The sequence below is a fragment of the Primulina tabacum genome, chromosome 15 (assembly GCF_025594145.1).
Source record: "Primulina tabacum isolate GXHZ01 chromosome 15, ASM2559414v2, whole genome shotgun sequence".
Lineage (NCBI taxonomy): Eukaryota > Viridiplantae > Streptophyta > Magnoliopsida > Lamiales > Gesneriaceae > Primulina > Primulina tabacum.
The window spans coordinates 35,245,776-35,266,445 of NC_134564.1; the positions used below are offsets into that span (position 1 = coordinate 35,245,776).

General features: G+C 34.3%; 2 protein-coding genes and 1 pseudogene across 4 annotated transcripts; 2 read left to right on the forward strand and 1 right to left on the reverse strand.

Annotated features, from left to right (window-relative positions):
* Positions 1-3,414: 3,414 nt before the first annotated feature.
* On the forward strand, positions 3,415-6,919 carry LOC142526249 (receptor-like protein kinase THESEUS 1). Of its 2 annotated transcripts, none has more exons than XM_075630512.1 (2): positions 3,415-3,789; positions 4,117-6,919. In XM_075630512.1, exon 2 carries the CDS (start codon positions 4,119-4,121, stop codon positions 6,633-6,635), a length of 2,517 nt encoding a protein of 838 aa, XP_075486627.1. In that variant the 5' UTR covers positions 3,415-3,789; positions 4,117-4,118; the 3' UTR covers positions 6,636-6,919. The 2 variants fall into 2 exon arrangements, with proteins under 2 accessions (XP_075486627.1, XP_075486628.1); XM_075630513.1 differs by having other exon boundaries at positions 3,415-3,712.
* A 152-nt stretch (positions 6,920-7,071) lies between these two features.
* On the reverse strand, positions 7,072-10,183 carry LOC142526250 (uncharacterized; annotated as a pseudogene).
* A 1,232-nt stretch (positions 10,184-11,415) lies between these two features.
* On the forward strand, positions 11,416-18,039 carry LOC142527344 (lysine-specific histone demethylase 1 homolog 2). Of its 2 annotated transcripts, XM_075632117.1 has the most exons (3): positions 11,416-11,493; positions 11,597-13,349; positions 16,957-18,039. In XM_075632117.1, exons 2-3 carry the CDS (start codon positions 11,801-11,803, stop codon positions 17,682-17,684), a joined length of 2,277 nt encoding a protein of 758 aa, XP_075488232.1. In that variant the 5' UTR covers positions 11,416-11,493; positions 11,597-11,800; the 3' UTR covers positions 17,685-18,039. The 2 variants fall into 2 exon arrangements, with proteins under 2 accessions (XP_075488232.1, XP_075488231.1); XM_075632116.1 differs by having other exon boundaries at positions 11,422-13,349.
* Positions 18,040-20,670: the final 2,631 nt, after the last annotated feature.

The following is a 20,670-nucleotide window of genomic DNA, read 5'->3' on the forward strand; positions in this document are numbered from 1 at the left end:
ACCCTTGTGTGACATGCTTGACTGATAAAGTGTTGGTAGGAAGAATCGAACTCTTAACCATTGATTAAGTGTTTATCTATTTCACCAGCTCGAATACTCTCAAGAAAAACATCATATATGGCCCGCATGGGCTTAGCTCAGTTGGTCAGCAGCAATGAATCTTGGAGCATTGACCAGGGATTGAGTCTCGCAAGCGACAGTGTGGGAGTTAAATTCCCTCCAATGAGGGGGAGCTCCTTGTGCGCGGCGTAGCATAAGGTCTAGCTGCTGCTGGTTGGCTGAGTCACCATGATTTACTTCTTCTCACAATCCTGTCGGGCCGGGGGTGAGGGGCGCCTAAGGTGAGCGATTTCACCTTTTGGAGCAAGAAAAACATCATACATTTAATCGTTCTCACTCCAGCTGTCTAAGGCATAAATTTCCCTTCAATGACTTATAGTGGTTGGAAAGAAAATAGAAACTAACGTGAATGGCGGGATCCTATAAGGAAAATTACGAACAACGAATAATTATTATGTACGTTTTTGTTTACATAATTTATGCTAGTAATATAATACTATAAAACATGATGATAAGTATATTAATTATTACATAACTGTAAGAGGATAAACATACAAGAACTTAATATATTGTGTTTATCGGAAGTTAACGTTGTGCTCTGGTGTTGCCAACACGAAGGCACGTTAACATGCCGCAGAAATTAATTATTGACACACAAGTATAACATGAATAAATAGAGATCGAATTTAAATTGTGCATATGTACAAATACTTGTGCAACGTCTCATGTCAAAAATTTATTAGAAAAATATATTATTTGTTTATACAAAACAATACAAGTGAAATAATAAAAATAAATCATAGTAGATAAATACCAAGATTATATTAGGTCAACCAAGTCTAGAAATAAATCTTATTATTAGATAAAGTCAAATTAGTCTAAAAATACAAAACTCTTTTTTATTTTATTTTAAATAAATAACAAATATTAATTAGAAATAAAATATTCTATTTAATAATTAATAATATAATGGGTGCAAGTAATAAATTTTAATTCTTTAAAACTTAACATCGGATTCATGTATTTCAAACACAACTAGTAATAAAAAAATTTGTGTGAGACGGTCTCACGGGTCGTATTTGTGAGACAGATCTCTTATTTGGGTCATCCATGAAAAATTATTACTTTTTATTGTGAATATCGGTAGAGTTGACCCGTCTCACAGATTAAAATCCGTGAGACGGTCTCACATGATACTCATTCAACTAGTATTTACGACAAACATTATTATATAGTTTATATATTAAACAAAGGAAAACAAAAATGTACATTTATCAAATCATATTATTTACATGCAATTATGGTTTAGATCCCGCCACGATATTAGTGAAAAATATGTAAAAAGGGCACTATTAATTATTCTTCGGGGATTGATTTGATTTGCGTTTTAGAAGAAGTGCCAAAAACACGTTGAAAAAGAGAAACATATGGGGACGTCAGTATTTGATGGCCATGTGCGGCGATTATTGTAAAATATTTCCTTTTTTTTTTTTATTTTGTAACGGGACGTCTATTTTTTTTAAACGGCCAATAGTCAAAAAATACGTAATTGGTTTTTGCATGGGCAACGAATTTTAGGTCATTTATTTATCAGATTACATAATATATTAATGTATAGTTTGGTACATCAGATAAGAAAAAGATTGATAAATAATTCTCCTTATCCCACGTTTGGTACATTTTTAGAAAGCTCATTATAATATCATGGGCCCGTGATAAATAATTTTATATAGGGATAAAATATCCCTTTTATGAGATGTGATAATTTTAATCTAATGACAGAAACACCACAGATGACTTAATTGCTCTCAATATATAAAAATCCTAAACCTTATTATTTACTCATTTCACTTGTAGGTAGAAACTAAAATCAAATAAATATTTTATTAATTTTTATATATTATATAATATGATAATTATATAAATGAACTCGAGATAATTATATAAATGATTTGTATAAATCTCAATAAAATTATTAATATCACTCGATTAACCTTAAAAATTTATATTTGACTTGACTCACAAAATTAATAGCTCAATTATCTTATTATATAATATATAAAATTAGGTAAAAAAAATAAATAAAACATGCAAACACTGTTAGCGCATGAACAGATAAAAAATATGAACTCAAGCAACAACTTTGAAAATATAAAATTTATTATGATAAGGTTAATTGTGTCATTACAATCTAATATATAAATTTAATCACTCTTATTAAAATCATACAAAATATTAAATATAATATCCTAAATCTTATTTATCATTAACTTATCCTTATATTATATATCACATGTTTATCTTATCATATGTACCAAATATTTATGCCTAATAGTATATATTGTAGACATGATTATCTGTTTCATAGTTTCTATAATTAAAATATTAACACAACATATTAAATTATTTTTAATACTATTACTTTGAAAATGATTATGTTGGGACCATCTTTTCACTAAAAATACACGATGTTTTTGTATTTCTATAATAATTTTGTGTTGGATTAACATCACAGCTGTCTGCGTCTATTTACTATTTGCAATTGGAATGTGGTGCAAGGAAAGCAACATGAGATGTATCCAAATTGATTTAAGGTTGCATATGGTGTGCTCTACTGTTACCATTTCTTCCTTAATGCAATCCATTCAATTTTTGTCATTACAAAAATAATTTCACTTAAAAATTATTATTTTTCTAATCAAAATTTTTAAACAGCACAGAAGAACGAACATCACATTTTTATTTTTCTACTCAACATGGGCATTTATTGCGTCGAACATATTTAGAAGTTTTATAGATAACTAACAAATTATTATTATTTTTTTTTATACAAAAACTTATATGATACGGTCTCACGAGTCGCATTTTTGTGAGACAGATCTTTTATTTGAGTCATCATGACAAAATATTACTTTTTGTGCTAAGAGTATTAATTTTTACTGTGAATATCGGTAGGATTGACCCGTCTCACAGATAAAGATTCATGAAACCGTCTCACAAGAGATCTACTCATTTTTTTTTTATAATTTTAGTGTAGTTGTTTATTGATTTAAACATTTTAATTATGAATGATGTGATTTGAAAATTTTGGGGTGAGGACACGGAACAAAATTTGTTAAATGTACATCCACAGAAGGTTGTGATAAAAGATTACTTTATTAAATATTGATTAATCTTTTTTCTAAAAATAATAAATAAATTATAGAGAGGATCACCTCCTCCTCATGTAACGCCGTCAAATCGGTCCTTCCTCCTACCTCAGCCGCGTGAAAATGGGTCCCTTGCATTAATCCTCAGCAAAGCAAAACCTTAATAAATATTGCTCTGAGAAATAAAAGAAATATATATCCATGTTTACAGGCAAAATAGAAATTAAGCATACACACTACACAAGTCTTTTCTTTTGTAAGTGTTACATAAAAAGCACCAGAGGCAAAGATTTCATGGCATTTTCTTTAATTATATTCCTTCTTTTTTCTAAAAAACTGAGATTAACCGATGAAGACCCACGTTATCTGTTGACAACAGCTGTTTGATGATTGCTAATTGAAGGATAATGGTCCATACCGTGTAAATTGACAACCAAATCAACAGCCTGGAAAGAGAGAGCTGTTGTCGTTTAAGCTTGGAAATTGTGCTATTTAAAATTCAGGTTCGTAAGTTGGAGTTTTAATACATCTCATTTTGTGTTATATAACTAGTGGAAGTTCTTGAGCTCCACTGAGTGAGGTAATGGTGTTGAAAAAGCTTTGATCTTTGTCTTTTTTTTTTATGTGTTTGGACTCCTAAATTTATCATACCCCGCTTCTTTTCTAGCACCAAGATTACATTTTCTTTTCGTGATTCTTCTTGTTTTTCGTTTGCCATTTTAAGTAGTTTTTGGGGAAGCACTGGTTTGAATAGATATGGGAACTAATGCGAAATGTAGCTTGATATTTTTTTTGTGAGGTTGAATGAAACTAGCGTCAGCTTTCTGGGTTTTCATTTTCTGATTCTTTCTATTGTCAAATTTGAAAATCAATTTGAAGTTGAGGTTTGTTTTCTGGGTTTTATCAGCTATGGAAATGATGAATTGGGTACATGTAATTGTAGCTGTATTTGCGCTTGGAATAATCAATAGTGGTAAATCATACGCCGCATTCTCTCCTGCTGATAACTACTTGATAGCCTGTGGATCTTCACAAAATGTGACGTTTCTTGGCCAGACCTATATCCCTGATTCGGTTCAATCCTTGGTTTCTTTGCAAAGCCAAGAGAATTCAATTACTGCCGCCTCGAACTTCACTGCCCCTTTTCCTATCTATCAGTCTGCCAGAATTTTTTCCAGCACCACATCTTATAGATTCGAGATCAAACAAAAGGGCCGGCATTGGGTTCGCCTTTATTTTTATCCACTTCCGGGACATAATTTGACTTCTGCTTCCATCACTGTTGTCACTGAGAATTTTGTGCTCTTGCACAACTTCAATTTTCAAAATTATAATGGTTCTCACCTCTTCAAAGAGTACGCAATCATTGTCACTTCGAATAGCTTGGCAATTACTTTCGTTCCTTCGAATAATTCCGTGGCTTTTGTCAATGCCATTGAAGTTGTATCCATACCTGACAACTTGATCCCTGACCAGGCGGTGGCTATATCTCCCTCTGGTCCTTTTAATGGCCTTTCGGAGATTGCTCTTGAAACTGTTTATCGCTTGAATATGGGTGGTCCTCTGATCACTCCTCAGAATGACACTTTGGGAAGAACTTGGGAGAATGATGTGAAGTATCTCCATGTAAACAGCTCTGCTGTGAATGTTTCTGTCAACCCTTCAAATATAAAGTATACCGCTTCTGTTGGTCCTGAAATTGCGCCGAACTTTGTTTACGCTACTGCTGAAACCATGGGGGATGCAAATGTGGTCAATGTGAACTTCAATATCACCTGGGTCTTTCTAGTTGATCCGAATTTCTCGTATTTCATCAGGGTTCATTTCTGTGATATTGTGAGCAAATATTTAAATAGTATAATATTCAACCTGTATATCAACACTGATATAGCTTTCGAGAGTCTGGACCTATCTACCCAAGCGGGAAACTTGGATGTGCCTTATTACAGAGATTTTGTCACCAGCATATCTGCCGACTCAAACACATTGACTATCAGCGTTGGACCCGATACAACTGCTGATGTCACAAATGCCATCATGAATGGTCTTGAAATTATGAAGATTAGCAATGAGGCTGGAAGCTTAAGTGGACTTTCTTCCGTTGAAACTCTTCTTGTATTGCCTCCCAAAAAGAGCAAAACGGGGATAATAGTCTTCTCTGTGGTTGGTGCTGTTGCTGCATTGGCATCTCTTGGATTATGTTGCTTCTACTTCGTGGCAAGCAGGTCAAAGGCGGCCAAACTGGGGAGCCCATGGCGTACGCTTCCCTTAACTGGAAACTCATTAACTGCAACAAAAATGTCTACCACCTCACAGAAGAGTGGTACATCAAGCTGCATCTCATTAGTTTCCTCCAACATTGGCCGGATATTCACTTTCCAAGAAATAACATATTCAACTGATAAATTCAACGAAAGCTTGCTTCTTGGTGTTGGTGGATTTGGTAGGGTGTATAAAGGAACATTCGAAGATGGAACTAAAGTAGCTGTCAAAAGGGGGAATCCTAGATCGGAGCAAGGCCTCGCAGAATTTCGAACTGAGATTGACATGTTGTCTAAGCTTCGCCACCGTCACCTCGTGTCTCTTATTGGCTACTGTGATGAAAGGTCAGAGATGATCCTGGTCTATGAATACATGGCAAATGGACCACTTCGAAGCCACCTTTACGGAACGGATCTCCCGCCTCTTTCTTGGAGACAACGGCTTGAGATATGTATCGGTGCAGCTAGGGGACTTCATTATCTTCATACGGGAGCGAATCAAAGTATCATTCACCGTGACGTAAAAACAACCAATATACTCTTGGATGAAAATTTGGTTGCGAAGGTAGCTGATTTTGGTCTGTCTAAAACAGGACCAGCTCTCGATCAAACTCATGTGAGTACTGCTGTCAAAGGTAGCTTTGGTTATCTGGATCCTGAATACTTCAGACGGCAACAGCTCACTGAGAAATCCGATGTCTACTCTTTTGGGGTAGTTCTTATGGAGGTTCTTTGCGCAAGACCGGCTTTGAATCCTGTGCTTCCTAGAGATCAAGTGAATATCGCAGAGTGGGCAATGACATGGCAAAAGAAGGGAATGTTGGATCAGATTATGGATAAAAATCTTGTTGGGAAAGTTAATCTTTCTTCTCTGAAGAAATTCGGAGAGACAGCAGAGAAGTGTTTGGCCGAGCATGGTGTTGATAGGCCTTCCATGGGCGATGTGTTGTGGAACTTGGAATATGCTTTTCAGCTGGATGAGACCTCATCAACACTTATGGAGCCAGATGACAACAGTACAAAGCATATCCCTTCTATTCCGTTGACCTCTATGGAGCCATTCGACAACAGCATGAGTATGATTAATTCTGGTACAGATGATGATGCCGAAGATGCAGCAATAAGTGCTGTTTTCTCTCAGCTTGTAAATCCCCGTGGCAGATGAAACACATGGATTATCTGGTTTTTTAGTCTTACTGATTGGATGATGTAAGAGGATTTAACATTGAAACTCATGGAACAACGGATGGCTCCCAAGCAGGTGAAAGTGAACTGTGATTCTTTCTACTAGAGAATGTCCTCACTGTTTAAATACGATTTAATGTATGTATCTATATACGATTGATGGGGCAAATGCATGCATCATCAGGTTGTATTTGCATAGCTGCGATGAATTGTACCCTTATATTTTGATAAAATCGATATAGTTTACAGCCTGCTCTACTTTTACCGACAATCTACTATTGGCCATGGATCTTTTCTGATGTCTACTCTGTTTCTCTTGATTATAACATAAGATGGTCTTGCTAGCATCTCTGTATTGTTCCAATTTTATCGGATATCCCGACGGGACGTCTTGCTAGCATTTGATATAGAACTTCTCGGTCTTTTCTTCTAATTCACCTTGGGACTTGTATAACTTTCGCAAGCCATTGTTTCCGACTTCCAGTTACTCGTGTTGGGCAATCTTGTTGCAAATGTAAGTTTCAAAACCACGAAAGTAAAATATGTTACCAATCATTCTCAATGAATTATTTAATACCCGTACTATTGAGACGTTTATGGTTTGTGCTTTAGACTTTTGTACCGTGGGCTTTACTCATTCTTACTGTTATATAACTACTCTCATGTTGTCCTCAAACAAGAGAAGATATCGGATTCCATATTTGCAAACAAAACAGCAGTCTTCCTTTCTCTGTTGCAATAAAAAGTCACTACTCTTTTCCTTCCTTTGTTGGGAACAGAACAACGGCTATTTTTCATTCTTTTGTATCCAAAACTTATAATTCTGCCTATTTTGTATGGGAAAAACGATGAGGTCTTGTTCGTTGTATTCTGCGATTGTATTTATAGTAGAAGACACCAAATATAACTTTTGAGTTTTATCTTGAGGCTCTTTTAAATCGATATTACTTGCATGCATGAAGCCAGGGCGTAACGATCTTAGAACATCAAATAACATGAAAGGTCAGCTATTTTAATATTTTTTTCTTATGGATGTATTTACAATCTTTATTCTGTTAAAATAAAATTATTTACTCCGACACGTATTTGAGATGTAACACTTAAAAAACAGATGGTAGATACTACTTATAACACAAATATTGAAATAAAAGATGGAAGAACTGGATACATTTGCGTCTTAATAAGAATTTGTCACCAGAAAATATATCAACTTCAAAAAGCCAACTCTCTAGTGTTTCTGGTACTCATTTCCTGCAAGCTATTCCATAACCACTGTTTGATCCACTTGTGCAATCTAAGTTTCCTTGCACAGGTTCAAATAACAGGGGTTCTTCTTCCTTGACTCGAGTTGGAGAGAATACACAAAGTTTGCAATCAGCATCTGAAAGAGATGAAGTTCTGTATTTTTCTTCACCTCCCATGATCGCCATTGAAACACCTGGTTTCGCTGGGTTCACAAAATCTGGCTGGTAAGTTCTGCCGAGTATACCTTCAACCTTTGGAGACAGGCCGTAGAAACTAAACTGCACCTCTAAACGAGAGAAACAATCATTAGAAGGTATATGATATTTATGAATCCTATCATCTTCCCTGGTAATCGGTGTCACGCCCCGGGACGGAGGTTGGTTGACACCGACGTTGCTCTCAAATTCACATTCGAGAACAACAAGCCTCATAAGTACAGAATTCAGAAACCAGTTTTTTATTCATAATACTGAATATTCAATATCTGATACAACTCAATTAATAATGTTTTACAGCGGAAATGTAAAACCATAAATACAATGTCGGAACAGATGCAGCGGAATTTAAAATATGAATCAGAACTGAGAACAACAATTTTCATCACCAGCCCCAAAATTGAATCTGCTCTTCTTCTTCTAACTTTTCTTCCTCGTTCTTATCTGAGATGGGTTTGGTCGGTGAGTGATATGATTTTCACTCAGTAAACAGGGGCGGGAATAACTACCAGGTTTCGAAATCGTTTTCAACAGAAACAGTAATACAATAATATACAGAAAACTCGTATTTTCAGAACAGAAATCAGAATTCAGAATTTACAGGTTTCAGAACAGAAATTAGAATTAGTAAGCACTGAGCACGTTAGTGAATTTCACGGCTAAACTGATATCAGTCTCCTATATGTTCTCTCCTCTAAGGGGTGAGGCCAGAATCAGAATCAGAATTTAGAAATGTTCAGAATATATATTCCTACCATTAGTTCACTAGGGAGTTTCAGTGCTTCAAAATCATATATCAGAAATCAAACATACAAAAACTGAACTTTAAAACAGAATTATCAAATGGATTTCAAGATATTTATATATAAGCCCACTTACCGTAATTTGCTAGAATTTCGGTTGAAGTTTACTGGAATTATGGTTGCTCTTCCTACTGGATTCTACTGCTCGAAAATAAGTACTCCTTTAGCTCGAAAATTCAAGTGATAGTCTCAAGATTTGTGTAACCCAATTCAGAGGTTTGAGAGTGTTATTTATAGGCCAAATTCTGACTGTTAGCCTCCCAATTAATGACCATAATCTGCTATTAACAGCCTTTATTCCATGTTAATGCCTCAGTTACAAGTCTAAGCTGAATCAGTAACTGTCTGTTGCTTTCTCGCTCTTCTGCTGCTGTATTCTGTCTTCTGGAAAATACATGTCTGCTGGAAAAATACCAGCTTCTGAAATATGAGTTGCTGCTGGAATTTCAGGTTCTCACAATCGGCACCACGTTGATTGAAATTTCGGCCATAGTAGGCAAAGTGATCAGTGCACTGTTCTTGCCCGACGTTCTTTCTACCATGATACTGTCTTCAGAGGATACCCAAATTGATGGATACCCTTCTGGTATGCCTAATTCGAGACCGTCATAGAAAAACTTCAGATGGTCAACTTCAAAGTCCCATTTTTCCGCCTTTGTGGCCTCAACAATGAAAGTATGGGTGTCAAAAAGAATCCCTAGTGCCTGAATCCAGGTAAAGTCCCGCAACCTACCAGCCGGCCGCAGGCCAATGAAACGTGCATTAACGTGGAGATGTAGATCAGAAACCAAACCGAAATGTTCATTGCTCTTGCCGTGGAAATAGAAAACTATCCCATCTACACCTATGAAGCGGGGATCTAGGCATGCTGCTCCCGGACCTTCGCAATTTGGCTTCTTATCTGCAGAGTAAGTTGTAGATCAAAATCATACTACGGCAAACCATAAGTACCACTGGAAGAAAAATTAAATACAAAGCCGGTCTCTTACGCTTGCATTCGGGCTTGCAAATGGGCGAGTGACAGTTGAGGTAACATGCTTTAGCTTTCGAGTTACTAGGCTGTGTGTATGGACATTCACTCGGACAGCTTACTGGTTGGAGATAGCATTTGCTTTTCTTTTAAGTACAAGTAACGGTATCGTAGTTGTCTTGGGCTAGACCAGAGAAAATGAGAGCCAGAAATATGAACCACCAGCTGCCTATGGGAATCTTCATGCAGCTCTCTTCAAGTAAGGATGAAGTTTTTAGTGCCTACGTTTGACACCCGTCTTCCATTTTATAGTCGCAGACTGTATATTGACTTCTTTTAATATCATTAGTTAATCTCTTATTTGATCTAACAAGTTCTATCCTGAGTCAATTTTTAAATTTTGGTCATTAATGCTTTGGAGCGTAGATGGCGCTTCTGATCATGTCTAGTCTACATCGATCCGCGAATATAGAGTCGATCTCGATCATCACTGTCAGTCACATGAGTGTTCATAGAATACTTAGATCGAGGTTGACTCTCAGGAATTTATAAAAGTTTTAATGGAAGTGTAGATGCATAACTGGATTAGTGTAGAGTGCTTATTTTGTGGCCTCTACATGTGAGGTCGGACATTTTAATTCCCTAGATTCTTGCATCCCTTTGATAATCAGCTATTCTGAACAAATTATCTTTCATATTGTTTACTTTCTTGCATGGGAATTTCAAGAGTTTCTCTTCTTTGCAGACATCTCTGGTAGGACTGGAACCCAAGAACTTGGTTTTGAAATCCAGCCGGGAAATTACATCGGCAATGATTTGCTAAAAAAAGAAATAATTATATCCACGTAATGTATTTAATGTTTAATAATAAATATAGAATGAATATATTATTGTACCAATTTTTGATTGTGATTAATGGCAAGACATGAAATCGCTTTTTGAAAATAGAAATTATATTCAAAATTTGTATTGTTTATGTCATTTTATTTAATTTCACTTAGGGTTTTGTCTCATTTACGTGTGATTCTTCATAATTGATTGACACATTTAATCATTCTTAATTATAAATTAATATTTTTATTTTATAATTATACGATCATTAATCGATTTAGTTTGTTTGTATTTGATTATTTATTCAAATGTTCATAGTAACCAATTTTAATTATTAATTATATAAAATCACACGTAGTACATAATACGAGTGAGATACTAATGCATATTAACGACAAAATTTTTTTCATTGACCACAGCACTTGAGGAGAGGTCAATCGACTCCTCGACTCCGCTTTAATACAATCTTTTCCCTGGAAAATTTAAAATATTGAAAAAATTTAGTGAAATAATATTATAGAAACACCTCGAAAATGAGAAAACAAATTAAGACTAAGATGTATTGGTGAGATGGTTGTGGGTTGGGAATTTTTATTGGGCCTCACCAAAATCCACAAGCACAGGCCCGTTCATATAAATAATCCAGCCTTTACTAATGGGCCTATTTACATAGTTTCCCTCCAAACAACTCGCCTGCTTTGTCAATTCAAACCCTAATTTCACAACGGTTTTCCCCAAAATTTCATTAGAACAATTGCACTCTGGCACCGAGCGGTACTTTACCATTTTCTACCTCAAGCCCCTCGAAATAATCCATTCGATAAAATTGAGTTGATTTTGAGCAAATTGATTTTTTCATTGTCGCATGATACTCAAGATATGGCTGTGATCTTCGGTTGTTTTGCGTGGGATTGAGATCTAGTTAGAGCAAATGGGGTTCTGTGTATTTTATTGGATGAAAGCGTATATAATTTAAAGTAGAAACTCGAGCTTTGCTTAGATACTGCAGCAAGTGGTTGTTTGGGAAATAAATTCCAAGATATTTGAAGTCTAGTTAACAGGTGTTGCAAAGCGGAAAACAATGAGTGACGCTGGAGATACCTCCATATCGGATACGTCGGGTTTGAAGAGGTCGTTGAGAAGGAAAACGGTCTCAAGAAATTATAATGAGAATTTGATGGATGAGTTGCTAGAAAAGCACTTGGGTGCTCCCCTGAGGAAGAAAAAGAATAGAACTCAGAAAGACTTGGAGAAGGAAACTGAGACAGAGGCCTTGATTGCCTTGTCATTGGGATTTCCGATTGATGAATTGCTAGAGGAGGAGATAAACGCTGGGGTCGTGAGTGCATTGGGTGGGAAAGAGCAGAATGATTATATAGTTGTGAGAAACCACATACTCGCAAAGTGGAGGGACAATGTGCAGTCATGGCTTTCCAAAGCGCAGATAAAAGAAACTGTAAGTAATGAATATGCGCACTTGATAAATGCAGCTTATGACTTCCTTCTTGTTAATGGATACATAAATTTCGGGGTTTCAGAATCATTTGAGTCTCAAATTGTTGAGGGCTCTACAGAAGCTTCGGTAATAATAATTGGGGCAGGACTAGCTGGATTAGCAGCAGCAAGGCAGCTCATGTCATTTGGTTTCAAAGTGATTGTCCTTGAAGGTAGAAACCGGCCTGGTGGGAGGGTTTATACTCAAAAGATGGGACAAAAGGGTAACTACGCTGCTGTTGACATTGGTGGCAGTGTAATCACTGGTATACATGCCAACCCTTTAGGAGTTCTAGCTAGACAACTTTCCATTCCGCTTCACAAGGTTAGGGATGTTTGTCCTCTGTACAAGCCTGATGGGACACCTGTAAATAAAGAAATTGATTCCAATGTTGAGCTCATTTTTAATAAGCTTCTTGACAAAGTCACCCAATTAAGAGAATCATTGGGTGGTTTTGCCGGGACTATTTCTTTAGGTTCCATGCTAGAGACACTCAGACAATTATATGCTGTTGCTAGAAATTGTGAGGAAAGACAACTTCTTGATTGGCATCTGGCTAACCTAGAATTTTCCAATGCTGGAAGCCTTTCAAACCTTTCTGCTGCTTATTGGGATCAAGACGATCCTTATGAAATGGGAGGAGACCACTGTTTTCTTGCTGGTGGAAACTGGAGATTAATTAGAGCATTATGCAAAGGAGTTCCAATATTGTATGGAAAGATTGTTCATGCCATTAAGTATGGAGAAGAAGGTGTTGAGGTCATTACAGAAAATCAAACTTTTCAAGCAGATATTGTCTTGTGCACAGTCCCTCTCGGTGTCCTTAAAAAACAAACAATCTGCTTTGAACCCGAGTTGCCTGAAAGGAAACTAGCGGCAATAGAAAGACTTGGGTTCGGGTTGCTTAACAAGGTTGCCATGGTATTCCCTCGTAATTTTTGGGGAGAGGACTTAGATACATTTGGCTCCATTCGAGAATCTAGCCATCGAAGGGGAGAATTCTTTTTATTTTACAGCTACCACACTGTTTCAGGGGCTCCGGTCCTTGTTGCGCTGGTTGCTGGGGAGGCTGCGCAACTTTTTGAAAACACAAGCCCAGTCGAATCTCTTCATCATGTTTTGAGCATTCTCAGAGGTACATTCTCTTAAGCTGGTATATTAAGATGATCTTCCTTTTTAGTTCTAGTAAAGATCACGTGCGTTGCACTTCAACAATTTCAACTCTCTCATCAAATTTAAATAGAAAGTTATTTTAGTTATCCCTGGGTATTATGCATTGTAATATTCTTTTTAAGAAAACATTTATATTGATAAGTTCATCAGTAAGATGTAATCAGATAATTACCGTAGAATAGAAATCTATTATATGTGTTTTCAAATAATTGTTACTTTTTTACATTTCTCACATCTTTCACTCCATTCACACTAAAAGCATTTTCAACATTCTTAAATCAACTACTATTAATTTGAGTATTAAATATCTTTGTTTATTTAGAATTGTTACTGTTATTGGAGATTAAACAAAATAAAAAATGACTTATAGAAATTAGGAAAAATAAAAGACCAAATTTTTAGGTAATAATAACTACAACAACAATATTCTCCTTTTTTTTACGTCAAACATCAAACATGCATTGACTCCATTAATCCCGTAGAGAGGTATATTTTATATTACAATTTCATTAGTCCCAATATATTTGTTTTCTACTTCTTGTAGTGTGGTATAGAGACAATTTCTTGAATTTCACAAGTTTTTTAACTTCAAAATTAAAGCTAATTACAACACATATTTATTTACATGCAAAAAACATGTAATTTATTCATTTCATTTTAAAATCGATTACTTTAATGGTCAATCTTTTCCACTAATTGTTATATAAAAACATTTGTATATATTATTTTTAGTATGTTCTATAAATAAATATGTATATACTCGATTATTTTTACAACGACTTATCTAATTTTTATTTAATTATAGCCTATATTTAATTTGTCCATTTATTTTTTGGATTCTCAAACCATCTGATACATTTACTAAATTGAAGTACTATTTATAACTTCGAAATATTACATGCATTTTATAAAATGTTAGAGACCATATTTTTCTAGCATTCATTTCAAAAGTATTTTTTTCCTCGTATATTTTTCAATATATGAATTTAGGCATCCATTATATTTCTGTTCTCTTTGAATGTTCAGCTGTTTATTATTTCCTTTAACTGTTTTTAATCGGCCAAGCATTGGCAATACTGTTTGGATCAATGTTCTTACATGAATGGTTCTGTTTACTACTCAAATTTGACAACAATTCATCAAACTTATAAAATACAATTAGTTACTGTAAGGTTACGATATAAAACAATGAATAAACAATAAGACAAAAAAAACTTATAATTCTACTTTATCTTCATCATTTTCCCCCGATTTATGTTTCATTATAAGTCTGAAAAGATGATATTTTGTTGTACTACTTTAGATATTCCAGTTAACGTTTGAAACAAAAATTACTTATGAATTACATATAATATTTTGATTCATTTCAGCATATGCAAAATTTTTTAACCAACTAAATATATTTTCTCTTTTCATATTTTTAGTGATAAATGTATTTTTTATTATCAACTATTTGTTCATTTTTAGTTTTTCTAAGTTTTAACATCCTTCACCGGTTTCGGGTCTTAATTGTTCTTCATACTCTTTATCATTAACGCGACTTTAATTATGTTTGGATCAAGGTTCTAAAAATCACGAAGTGCGTCGAAGTATGGGAGCGAAGGTTCAAGTTTTTAAAGCTTAAGTGGGATTAATACGAGCTTAAATGTAAAAAAAAATGTTTTAATTTAAACTATAATTTTAAATATCTCAAACAAATAAATGACCTAAATAATGCATAAATATTATAAATTTAAGTGTAATGCATTGTTTTTTAGTTAGATTCTAATTCAATCTATTCTATCATTCATTTAATATTTCGTATCATCAGATACAAACTTAATTTAATTGGACTACTTTAAAATCATTAGCATTAATATATCTTGTAGGTGTAAAATGTTGATATCTATATCATCATATTCATCATTGATACATTTAACTATCTAAGATTGTACATAGCTAGTGTTACTTGCTAGTAAAATTCCTAATTTATGTTTCTCTTCTTCTTGTTCATCAATCTTGTTTTAGAAAAAATTCGCACTTAATCATTATTAAGTGTGATTGTACATCGCTAGCATCACTCACTACTAAAATCGCTAAATTGTATTCCTTATCTCCTTATTCATCATTTTTTTAAAAGTTGAACTTAAGAGTATTTAATGACGCTTAATATGGTCATCCTATGTTTGACCAATTTTGGGCAAAGCCGAGAATTTTAGACAAGCTTCAAACTTAAGCACACTTAAGCGAGGCTTAATTAAGCTTTTTAGAACAACGGTTATCTAAGCCCTTTTCTTTATAATAATTGTATGAGAGAATTGTTTATTAGGTTCGAAAACTATCTAGTTTATTCATAAATTTTGTAAATTACGCATGATTCCCAAATATGAAACATATAAATTCGAAAACTAAATCCATCCAATAAATAACAATTAGGGGCTAGTTTCCTTATCCTTCTTTACAATATAAGTGTAAATCAAATAAATAACAATAAAGTGCTAGTTTCTTTATCATTTAAATTTTCTTTTTATATAAGTGTAAATCCACTTTTCGAGCTAAAGAGGTAACCAGACATGAACAAATTCGTAGATAAATTATCATTTGAGAACAATCAAATTGGCTAAAGTGTGCGTTCATGAGCCTCTCCGCTTAAGCGCTCAACATGTAGTTAGCTTAAAACATGTTCATCATGTGGCCGAGCGAAGCTCAGACAGTTTACTCTTTTCCTGTATGCTCGCGAGCGTAACAACGATCTAAACGAAATAAGTGCAGTGCATTTGACCATATTCAATCAATATGCATAATATATATTCAATATCCTTGGTGCATTTATGTACTTGAAGTCGTTCTCCATGTATATGTAAATCTATGTAGCACGGACACCTTGAATTTTTTTTATGAAGTATAGGACACGAAAACGACACGACACGGATACGACACGCGAATACGCATGTCGGATACGGCAAAATCCGTGCCGTTGACTTTTTTAGGGTTGACCAGTCGGACACGGCAAGGACATGTCACGCTGCACACGTTTTGGCAAAAAAAAAATTGATTTTTTTTCATTTTTTCTTTTTGGATCAATGCTCTGAAGATTTACATTGTATATATTTACATAAATATGTATATATATTTCTACAATATATTTATATAAATATTTATATCTCTAGAATTTTTAATACTAAATTTATATATATAATATTTATATATTTTTTAATAATTGTCATCTCCTAGCCGTATCGTATTTTATATTTTCAAAATTTGTTGTATCGGCTTATCTGTATTGTATTCGATACGATACCCGTACTCGTATCCATACAACATAGACGTAAATCTTATATTTCATCTTTGGCCCTAACCTTTGACATCCATTTTTCACTCAATGCACATGCAATTACTCCAAACTATACACAATTCAAGGGCAAATTTGAAAATTTACAATGGAAACTTGTCTTTCTATTCACACTTTTGTAGATAGAATAAAGAATAATGTTTATGTGTATTGTTCCCTTTCTTTCATATTTTTTGGTTCATATTCTTTCATGTGGGAGCTCCTTTTATCCTGCTCAGTTAAGTATTTTTGTTTGCAGGCATATATTGTCCCAAGGGCATTGATGTTCCTAATCCTATACAATCGATATGCACAAGATGGGGAACTGATCCTCTTTCTTATGGTTCATATTCTCACGTCAGAGTGCAGTCATCTGGAAATGACTATGATATCCTTGCAGAAAGTTTGGGGAACCGCTTGTTTTTTGGTGGTGAGGCGACAACTAGGCAATATCCGGCCACTATGCATGGTGCTTACCTCAGTGGCCTCAGAGAAGCATCTCGCATTCTGCGAACTTCAAGGGCTTGGCCAAGTAATCCAAGGAAATTCATACCAAAAAATGTTGGCCAGAACACTGATATTTTATTGGATCTGTTCGAGAAACCTGATCTAGTATTCGAAGAGTTTTATTTTGTGTTTGATCCTTTGACGGAGGACCCAAAATCTTTAGGAATAATGCGCGTGACACTAGAGGAGTGCTGCACTAATTTTAGCAACGACAGTAATCAAGATAACAGCACTCAACATTCGTTAAACCAACCGTTGCAGCTGTATACTGTAATATCCCGTGCACAAGCATTAGAATTGCAGCAGGTGACAAGAGGAAGTGAAAAAAGATTGTCATATTTGTTCCACAACCTTGGCCTGAAGCTGATGGGAGCCAATGCATTAGGACTTCTAGTCAACTCTTTGGTTTCTAACATTGCTAGTTCACGAAGAAGTAGGAGTCGGCTTGCTAGGCGACAAAATACTGCACAGATTTGCTAATAGAGAAAGGTTTGCCAAGGTCAGTAGAACCAGAGTAAATATTTTGTAGAGTTCACCAAAAATATACTGGGAAAACTAACGTGCTACGATATTCGATTGAGAAGTTTTCAGATGCAAAGATTCATCACTCTAATGCTACCAAGTTGGTCGTGTTCTATAGTTTCCCCCCAACATATTTACTCTGTTGATGTGTTAGCTGTGGAGAAGGATTCCAACAAATATGGTTTCGCTGTGTCAGTGATCCGTGTAGGTAGGAGAATATTTAGGGTCTAATGATACTCATTTATTTGATGTTTGGAATATTGGTCCCAGATTACTAGCAATGTATGTGGAACATCTGAATACATTTATGTTATATTTGGATTCATGAATTTGAAGCTAAGTATTTCAAAATCATAACAAGATATCTATATTTTTGGTAAATCCATTTGACAATTTATTTTAAATCAAATATTTTTTAATCATTGTAGTGTATTTTAAACTCATGTCAATATGAAATTTTCCTTGGTTTCCTGATTTAGAATTTGGATTGCAATTGGATCGGAGGATTTGACTGCATTTGCTACATCTCAAATTCATTATATTTATTTGGCTCAAAATTAAACTTAAGAATTTGAAATCACTTGTATTGTTCAAGTGAATTTTTTTGTTTCAATTCAAAAGTTATGGATTCCAAATTAAAATCTTTTTATAATTCAACATCTTTTCATTCCAACACAACTTTAAATCATATGAAAAGTCATTATGTGATCGATTAGCTAGATCCAAAGATACTATTGTTTTAATGACAATAGAATCCACAACCGTTAATTTTTTGACATACTAGATAAACATTTATATTAACATAATACCCTGCATATTATGCTAGCCAACATATTTTTTGTTATACTTTTAAGTGGATCGAGACTGTAGTTTAAACCAAGGAGAAAAACAAATTAGTGAATTGCATTTTATATTATATTATATTATATTATATACAGATAAAAATTGTATGTGTAGTGAACTTATTAATTAATTTTTTTTCAAAAAATATATTAGTCTGTTTGTACACAAGCATTTTAAATATTTTTTTTAAGAATGTCTCCACATTAAAAAAAATCTAATAATTCAAAGTAGGTGACGATTTAAAAAATATATATATATAATTTATATTATTTTGCTTCCAACAAGCAACAGCGATGTACAAAATGAGGCTTGGTGTGGGAAAGTGATGGCAAATCATAAGAAAGTTTTGTGCATATGAGGAGGATATGGACGTTCATCTCACTGAATCTACTCCACTATACATATCTATCTGTCCACAAAAGCATTGGCAGCACATCCATATGACTTTCTGTTGTCCAGTCAATTAGTTTCCGATTGATCAATTCAACTTACATGTATATAAAGCACGAATGTAAAGTAGATTAATTCATTCAGTTTCACACATTCTCCCTCACTCAGTTTATAAATTTCTTCTTAAGCTTACATTCAATATGTGCGATCATATATATTCTTTCAAGAAGATTTTCATATAGAATTTAACATCCACTAAGCATTTTTTTTTGAAGAAATTACTGCTGCTTTATTGTTAAATTTTTTCCAACCATCCGTATGTATGACTGCATAAAGAGTGATAATCGAGTTTAGCGCCTTTAACTTCATTGCAAAACATTCTATTTTGTTGAGTTGGCTTAGACCGTGTATGGTTTTGCATGCTGATTGCCACCTTCTTATCCAATGCCTACTTTTGTATAAATATGTCAATTGGGCTTTCTTCCAGATTTCAATAGTAATATTTGTGGATTAATTTTACACTCCTGAATAAGTTTATTATGTAAGCGAGGCATATTTTCTGGTTGCGTCCCTATAAGCATTGCTACTGCGGTAAGATGAGCTGAAGGAAGAGTTAAAATGATAAAATTCGTTCTGATTTATGTTGCAATCAGATGAACTAGTGCAACACTATTCTGCAGGTTTTCAGAGCATTCTGATTCAAAAGAAAATGTCAAACGAAACAATGAGAAGGTAAGGTTTTAAAAGTTTATATACTGCGAAGCATGTTGGAAATGTTGGAAATTTGAATCAAATTAGATTATGTCTCATGAATGTGAGAGTATTTTTGGCTCTCCACATTATTGAGTTAGTTGTGGCTCATTATTTTGGAAGTGTCTTTTGACTTTTCAAATTCTTGAGTTAATTCAAGACTTTTGACTCTTCATATTCTTGAGTTAATGAGAAAATTAATTAAGTTAATAATCTTGCATGACTCTTGGTGTGTGTTTTGAGGTTTATAAATATCGTGTTCATTTCCTCATTTCAAATACATGTAAGATGATTTTTACAAACACTCAAGATCTCTTTCAAGCATTCTCTTGCATTTCATATTGTTAGCTTTCCATTTGGCCTCGTTAAATTTTGATGATATAGTGAAGGTATATTTTTAGTTCGTCGTAGTAGTACCTCGTGCTAAGTCACTGTTGGTTGTTCTGTTGTATCTTGAGTAACAAACGACCAAGACGATCCTCGAAACACATACATGAGCGAACGAATATGTTTTAAGGAAACTGTACTTCGTACAGGTCTCAGTTTGGTTTATTTTAAACTTTGCTCTACTGTGTTTTCTTCACCATTTAGCTCACTGGTTTTTTACGAAAATTTATTGTATTTTATCGTTCGATTTATACTACAGGAAATGCGTTTCTAAATTTTCACTTCTGGGATCACTAGGAACTGGTTTGAAGCGAACAAAGTTAAGGAGTTCGTGTTTGTTACACAATTGTTCCGCCAAATGATAGGTGACATCGTTTGTTGAATCACACAACAATAAACCTCAACAATGGATTGCAACTTGAGAAAGTGACTTTTTATTGTTTGAATGCTTTATAAAACTTGGGTGTATATGAATCAAGTGTTGAAATCTATTCTTATTAAGAATGGATGACTAATATCGATCTAACACTGAGATGTGGATTAAACGGATCTGGACTCTCAGTTTAAACAAATT

Coding starts and splice junctions, on each gene's coding strand:
- LOC142527344 (XM_075632117.1), top strand. CDS start 11,801: ATGAGTGACGCTGGAGATACCTCCATATCGGATACGTCGGGTTTGAAG. Junction 13,350..16,956: donor TGTTTTGAGCATTCTCAGAG/GTACATTCTCTT, acceptor TTTTGTTTGCAG/GCATATATTGTCCCAAGGGC.
- LOC142526249 (XM_075630512.1), top strand. CDS start 4,119: ATGGAAATGATGAATTGGGTACATGTAATTGTAGCTGTATTTGCGCTT.